This window comes from Mastomys coucha, unplaced genomic scaffold (genome assembly GCF_008632895.1).
Source record: "Mastomys coucha isolate ucsf_1 unplaced genomic scaffold, UCSF_Mcou_1 pScaffold11, whole genome shotgun sequence".
NCBI classification, from domain to species: domain Eukaryota; kingdom Metazoa; phylum Chordata; class Mammalia; order Rodentia; family Muridae; genus Mastomys; species Mastomys coucha.
In genome coordinates, this window is record NW_022196893.1 from 23351376 (window position 1) to 23359557 (window position 8182).

Here is an 8182-nt window from a genome sequence, read left to right on the forward strand (position 1 = left end):
GAGCTCACACACAAACCTCCCCCCAAAGAGCTCAGCGGCGGTGAGACCGCTGCCCCTGGCGCAGCCTGGGGGTGATCGGAAGAAGCGGGGACACCCCTTTTGGCTCTCCTCCCTCCCACCGCTACCATGGGCTTCGCCTTGGAGAGTTTCGCGGAAGCCGTGGACCTGGCTTTCCAGTGCCAGCTTGTGGCCAGGTACTGGAGGAGCCCGCGTGCACGCCTTGCGGGCACGTCTTCTGCGCCAGCTGCCTGCTGCCCTGGGCGGCGCGGAGACGCCGGTGCCCGCTGCAGTGCCAGCCGCTGGCGCCGGGCGAGCTGTACCGGGTGCTGCCGCTGCGCAGCCTGGTCCAGCAACTGCGCGTGCAGTGCGACTACAGCGGACGGGGCTGCGGCCACTCGGGGCGGCTGCGGGAGCTGGCTGCACACTCCCAGCGCTGTGCCTTTGGCCCTGCCAGCGGCTGTGACAGCCACTGCCCAGGCGGCTGAGGAGGAGGCGGGGAGGAAAGGCACCGGGCGACCAGGACCTGCCGAAGTGGGAACGCTCGTGAGGGGCCACCCCGACCGGGAGGTCGGCCTCTGGTCGACGCCTGCCGAGCGGGGAAGGCGCGGCGGCGGGCGCAGGTCGGCTTGTTGCAGCGCAGGTGCCAGGAGAAGTTGGCTGGGTACATGGCGCACACGCGCAACTTCGTCGGGGACCGGGGAGGCCGCGGCCAGGTAAGCCCAGGGGAATGAACCCCTAAGCACGATTGGGGTGGGAAAGGGAGCGTCTTCCCGATTGTCGAGGATTCCTTCTGGAGGTGCCATCCCTTTTTCCAGAGCTGCATGAGACATCCCTTTCTGATTACGCTCTAGGCCAGCTTCATCTGCATCTCTGCCCCAGAAACATCGCTTAGGATTAAGGGAGTCAAACTCAACTTCTCTTGGAGGAGAAATTGGGAAAACTCTTTTCCCATCCACACTCTGTTCTCATCTCCCACTCCCCTGCCCACCTTCACTGCCCATCTTTCGCGTCCTTGGCCTGTGACTGAAGCAAATTCTAACAGTAAACCGGTTAATTGGCTGTGAAAGACTTATTTTCTTGGCTAAAAGTACGCCTGTCAGTTAACAAGCCTTTCCTCAGATCAGGGACCTCCAGAGATGGTGGTGGCAGAGATTTCTTTACATCCCCGACCTTCCCTGTTGATTCCTCCCTCCTGACCTCGCATGTCCTTATTGGTAGTCGGGGTGCCTGTTATGACCTGGGGACCTGTCCCAGGACAAGAACAAAGGCCTGAAGTCACACTGGCTCCCTTGAGCGCCAAGCAGCAGCGACTGCCTTCCCTACCTCCTAGGAGCTGCTAGCCCGGAGCTGCAAGCTGCAGCCTGAGTAAAGAGACTTGTTTATCAGCTGTCTTCAATTGGTGTTTAACTTGAATGGTCTCTGGGAGAGCAAGCAGGATGGAACAGAACTTGCATGCCCTACTCAGGAGTTGTTTTTATTTTTTCTACAGCCCTGGGAGGAGCAACAGAGGTCTTTCATTGGGGAGTGGTTGCTTAGATCTGCCTCCCACCCTGGCCCTCTGTTTTAACCTTCCTACCCCTAGTCTGAAAAATACAATCGAAGTAAGAGAAGCTGTTCTAATTGTAAGACCAGTGTGCCCAACACAAGGAGCACACGGGTAAAAATGTCGTTGCATAACAGGGCACCATGTGCAGTTAGTTAATGGAGAGAATAAAAATTAAAAAGACTAGAGGCTACACGAGTTCCCTAGTCTGCTTGTGTATGGCATAATTTTCCTTCTGATGGATAATCTAGAGAAAAGCACATATATGTGATATGCACTGCCAATCCAGGATTCGACGTTGGCTGAAAGGAGCAACTGTTAGAATTATGGAATCAAGAAGTTCAGCATCCCATCAAGCTGTGGTTCTATGCCAGGGTTCTCCTGTGCAACAACCAACCCTTTAATACAGTCCCTCATGTTGTGGTGACCCGCAACCATAAAATTATTTTGCTACGTCATAACTGTAATTTTGCTACTGTTATGAATCATAATGTAAATATCTGATATGTGATTCCTGCCAAGGGCTTGCGACCCACAGGTTGAGAATTACAGTTTTGTGCCTTGGTTTGTGAACTAATCTTCAAATGCTCTTCTCCAGGGTTGTGCTCTCTGCTGCCTCTAGGGGCTGCTGTGGGCTCTGGGAAAGCTCTTGAGGGGGAGGGGGAGGGGAGATAAGGTAGCCCTGGGGATGCAGTGGGTTTTCAATACTGGCATCAGATGTAACACCAGGTGTTTCGGTTCCTCAGAGCAGTTAACAAGATCTCTGACTTCAGAGCATCTTGTCCAGCTACTTCAGTGCCCGTTTAAATTAGTCTTCGCTAACAAACAGGTGGCTGTATAATTTATATTTGTTTAAATATTACTGTATCACTGGGAAAGAAATACATACTATTTTACCAAGCAAACTCCTTTTATTTTCACTCTGTGAGAATTATGACAAACCAAATAGGGAGGGTATTTAAAATCAAGATGGCTGCCTTCCAGTGGACCCTGCATTACAGGGTCCAAATGTTGCTGCCGAAGGGACTTTATAAATAGCTTGGCTTTTTAAAAAAAAAAAAAAAAAAAACTCTTTTAACGTTCTCTACAGTGAAAATTACATAGGACTATTTCTAAGATCCACTGACAATTTGTTTTACGTTTCTGTCATGCAAAGTTTAAAAATAAAAAGCCCTGCCTGGTGAAGCCCAGACATCTGTTAGCAGTTAAGGTGTAGTTAGAGTGGGATATTCCCTGTGTGAAATGCAAATCCGTGTGGTTATTTGGAAACCCACTTCTGCTCACATGCACAGCAGTTTCCTTCAAATACAGGCTTTAAAGGATGTCTAAGGAGACATTTTACTGAGTCAAGCATCTTTAAGATTCTTTTCTGTTAGCAGTAGAGTGTCACTATAGCGGTTAGTTTTCTCTTATACTATTTTTTATTTTTAATTGTTCTTACCTATGCAGTTCTTTCCTTTTTCACATAGGATGGAGACCAGAAGCTGTTCACTGTTGTGTTGAAAAGAGAAGAGGATACTCTGGGATTCAACATAATAGGAGGCCGCTCGAATCAGGTGACTCCTTTGTTGACGCAGTGTTTTGCATACGAAATAGACTTTTACTCAGACAAACAAGTGGTGTGATTCTTAAAAGGATGTTTGGGCCCCAAAACCAGATTCTTTTTGTTTTGTTTTTTTTTTTCAAGATTTATTTTTTTGTTTTATATATGTCAATACACTGTTGCTGTCTCTCAGACCCACCAGAAGAGGGCATCAGATGCCCATTACAGATGGTTGTGAGCTACCATGTGGTTACTGGGAATTGACCTCAGGACCTCTAGAAGAGCAGACAGTGGTCTTATCTGCTGAGCCATCTCTCTAACCCCCAAAACAGATTCTTGATGGAGATCTAGTACATACTCAGATTTTCGTCATGAGAGAATTTGACAACAAAACATTCCACAGCTGACCACCTTGATTCTCTTGACAACAGCCATACAGGAAAGGATGCTCTTCACACCTCATCCACCTTCCTTGGGCTGCACCATGCATGGGCAGAACTCCTGAACCTGTGGCAGAGTCCCTGTGTAGGCAGTTTTCATTTGCAATACTTAGTATCTTGTCTGCATATGCTACCTGTTCTGGAATGGTTCTGTCTTTAGACCACAAGGTGGCTGAGAAGCTGACAGCATCGCATCGAACAAAATGTCAAAATGAATTTAAAAAACAGAAAAGTTTTTTTCCTTCCTACAAGTTCTTAAGAAACTTCATACAAAGAGAGTTGATATGAAACATTTTTTGGTGTCCCTAATCAACTCCTTATTTAACTGGAAGAATAGTCCTATTTCATATTTATTATTCTCAAATTTGTATTATGAATTTACATACTGTAGTTACAAAATCTGACATCCTGCAATCCTACACGGTCTTAATTAGGAGTGTAACTAGATAAAGACCCTGAAAATTAGTAAAGAAGTCAACTTATTAACTGCAGTTAAATGCTCTGAAATGTTCCTGTTCCATGGGGTACCTGATGTGGAGCAGCTCACCTCCTGTGGAACTTTAGGTCCTGCTCTAAGCTGGGTTTGGGACGTGCCACCCTACATGTTAGGATGCTGCTATCATGTGCCTTCTGTGCAACTAGCAAACCCAGCAATCTAAGGCAGTTTTGCGTCTGCTCTAAACTGGTCCCAGTTATTATAAAAACACATTTTTTTCATATTATTTCCATTCTCCCTTCTATTGAGGCTTATTTATAAATGCCAGTTAGGAAACTGATATTTAAATGACACTGGGCATTTTAAAGAATCACTTCCAACTCTGTCTGAGGCAGGCCAATCAAGGAGAAGTTGTAGGATTAATTTTATTTTTCCTGTCATTAAGACCAATCGACATTTAAGAACACATAATGTATTGTTCTATGATGATAAACATATTCCTTAGTAGGTCTTTCAAGATCATTGGTTTCTCATGATTGGCTGAAATTCTGTAGTATCACAATGCTTCCTGTTTGAGGTTTGCCTGTGTCCTGTGAATCATGTACCCAGAACCACATACAGATAAAATCTGAATGGGACTCTTGACCATGTAAAGTTGACATTTTAATGTCTTTAGATTTAAAATCATTCTGTCTCCTAAGTGCTCAAGAGTTATGATTCCAGATTTCTCACACTAGAAACTAAATTATATTCTTAGAGCTATGATTGCATCTAAGTTGTTATATACTAGAGGGTAAATTTGCTGTCTTTTTTCTTGTATCCTCTCTCTCTCTCTCTCTCTCTCTCTCTCTCTCTCTCTCTCTCTCTCTCTCTCTCTCTTTAATCTCCCATATCACATTTTAGGTGAGAGGTTTTTACAGTAATACTGTTGACCTCACCTTCTATGCACCCTTCTCCAAAGCTTTTCATGTGCATTCAAAATGTGGAATAAATAAATGATCTTGTCAGAGACGCTGGACTTGTTCATTACAGCTGTCATCTTGATTAATGACTAGTTGGCATTAAATAAGTTAATTTGTGCCAAATTCCCAGCTAAGAGAGTTACATGTTTGAGCAGAATTATTCTTAGTCTTACATGTAGAAAGATCATCATTTACACGATTTAAAGTTTGCTTAACGTGTTACTTTCTGATAGCAATATTTTTTTCTATAGAATTCCCAGAAGCAATCAGCACCTGAAGGAATTTATGTCTCAAAAATTTTGGAAAATGGACCTGCAGACCGAGCAGATGGCCTGGAGATTCATGACAAAATCATTACGGTAAGGCAGAAAGACAAAACAAAACAAAACAAAACCCACCACCAACAACAAAAACAGGTGCATGATCCATGATGGAGACTCTGTAAGGTTGCTCACACATTGCTCACTTCTGTGCTCTTATCAGAGTATAAATCTCATGGCAGTGGAGAAACTGCTGTTTTATTTCTTCCTAAAAATGTAAAACTCGATGATGATTCTCTGTCGATTAACAGATAGGGGGATGAAAGTACAAACTACTTTAAGTTTTCAGTTATATTAATGAACATCTTTATTTTAATACATTCTCTCCACACACATTAAAGGAACTTCTTTGACTGTTATGGAAGTCATTTTTATGACCTTTTGGAAAGGTGCTCAAGTACAGATTTGAGAAGCAAATAATGCTATTGAAACTTGCGATTAGTATGTACATGTGAACACTGGGATTATCCATAAATTGCCGTTTTTATCTCCTGGTGTCCTATGCCTTTTTTTAAAGCAAGGCAAATGGAAGCAGTAGTCTTGCCCTGTAGGGAAGAGCTGTGGGAAGCTCTTGCATATGCAGCTGTGTGGTTGTGTTTGAAGCTTATGCTGGGAACTGAACCATGATGACAGCATTGGAATTACTGCTCTCTCTCTCCCTCTCCCTCCCTCTCCTTCCCTCTCTCTGATATTCATTCATAGCTGGAGACAGTATTATTTGTTGTTACCAAAATAGATTGTGTTGTTTTTGTTAGTTAACTAATTTCTAATATATTTGTAAAGGTATAAATAGAAATGGAGAAGGTTTATTGGACTCTACTGTATTTGCAAAGTAAATTGGTTTATTCTGTATTATGGAATCACTGGCATTGCCTTCCTGGATGGATGGATCCCACTTTTCTTTATTAAATTTCTGATAGGCTTTAGATTTGTATGTATGATAATGTTGTGTATATGTTAACAAAGTCAGATTTTTTTAATACACTGAGCTAGAATAAGAATAGAAAAAAGAAAAAAAAACCCAAGGTGTCTAGCGTCAAGCTTTCTAGACACTGGGAAGAACTGGAGGCACCTATGTGTGAAGACTGTGTTTTACTAAACAGCTCTGCAGATCAACATTGCTTCTAGCTATGTGGCCAAGAAAGAGCAGACAGCCTTCTGTTTGCTGTCCAGTTTATCTCAAGTTACCTGTAAACACACACATACACACACACATATACATATATATATATATATTTATATATATATATATATTACAGTGGTTACAGTCAGAAGACTATTTTCATGACTGTAAATATGTGTGCATTATGTTTTCTGTATCTTAAGCATTCTAATGGAATGAAAGTCTACATTTGACATTATTAAATCAAACAGCGTCAGGGAATAAGTATGTTCAGACACACACATACCTCAACAACAGAAGTCAGTAATGGGGACTTAAATTATATTAGCTATTTGACAGTATTGCATATGTTAATGTTGGTTAATGTTGCAATATAAAGAAAAAAGCAGACCTGGGAAGAGGGCTTAGTAATTAAGATGCATACTCCTATTACATATCTAAAGGACCCACACATTGGTCTTCCTTCTGCTTGAGCTTCATATGGTCTGTGAATTGTATCTTGGATATTCTGAACTTCTGGGCTAATATCTGCCATGGGCCAGCCAGTCTGGGCCTCCCTCAACCCGTGGGAGAAATGGGGTCCTAGTCAGGTCGACAAGGCATAGGCAAAGAAATGATGGCAGAGACAACACATGGAAGTGCAGGATCTGAATGTATTTCTTAAAAATGGCATCAGACTTTTGCAGTCATTGCAAAAGAGAAATAAAATCTGGCAGCTCAGCAGTTGAGGTACATCTGAGGCCACCTGAAACACACTGGGTCTAAAGCAGCCACCTCTTCTGGACAGACACTGCACCCCCGGGCCCAAGCCGCTCTGGGCTGGGGGCCTGTGGACTGCATGAGGCTCGAAGCTTGAATCCGAATGAATGAGTGTAAGTCTAAGTCCTAGTCTATCTAAGTTCTAGTCTAAGTACTCCTGCACAAAGTGGAAACCAGGCTTAAATAGTATACAGAAAACAGGGCGAATAACAAAAATCATATAGGCAGGTGACAGTCACATCAATGTCAGTAAGATCAAGGTAGGCAAGTGATGGTTTCATCAAGGTTAGTAAGATCAGGCATCCAGGTGTGAAGAGCAGCGGTGCCCTCCCAGCTGGGGCTATTTTGGTATTCCCATGCTAATTCTCTGAATCTGCTGGAGGCAAGTACCAGGAAGTTCCAATCTAGCAGTTCCTGAAAATGCCCTTAAGTGAGGGAAGCCCTTAGATTACTCTCTGGTATGTAAAACTGTTCTGACTTCTGTGGGACTATACTGAGAATTCTAACTGTGTTAACAGTAAGCAATGGTGCCTGACCTCTGTTGCTAACTGAGGACATCTATCTGATAAGGCAGCATTCACACACAAATATGCCTTTAAAAAGAAAGCAGGATTTGTCTATATTGTGCAGACTTTTTTAAACACTCATTTAAGGTTAGGACTGTGACTAGTTGGTGCACTATTTGGCTTGTATGCTTGTGGTCAGGGGTTCTAGCGCCAGCACCAAAAATAGAATGATGTCAAATGTACAACATCTCATTGGTTTTCTCACTGAAAAAGGAAATTTTGTTTTAAAAAACTCTGCTTGGTAACAAGTTCATCTAGTGATCCATCCAATGCCATTACTAATATTTGTCAAGCTAATTTTATTTAAACTCTATTAAGATAAAAAGGAAAATAACCTATCAATGGAGAACCAATTGAAATTCATAATGAGATGAGTTATGACCATATAACGTAATAAGCAATAGAAAGACCTTGAAACTTGTTATAAGACTATAAATTTGAAGCCGGGCGGTGGTGGCGCACGCCTTTAATCCCAGCACTTGGGAGGCAG

The 8182-nt window shown here is 43.0% G+C and overlaps 1 protein-coding gene across 1 annotated transcript in view; it reads left to right on the forward strand.

Annotated features, from left to right (window-relative positions):
- The first annotated feature begins 285 nt into the window (after positions 1-285).
- Positions 286-8182, forward strand: part of LOC116082703 (PDZ domain-containing RING finger protein 4-like) — a 39528-nt gene continuing 31631 nt past the window's right edge. Inside the window, exons 1-3 of the mRNA XM_031359592.1 lie at positions 286-713; positions 3013-3099; positions 5176-5283. Coding sequence (XP_031215452.1) covers positions 666-713; positions 3013-3099; positions 5176-5283 — 243 coding nt within the window. The 5' untranslated portion in view covers positions 286-665. The remainder of the gene's footprint in view (positions 714-3012; positions 3100-5175; positions 5284-8182) is intronic.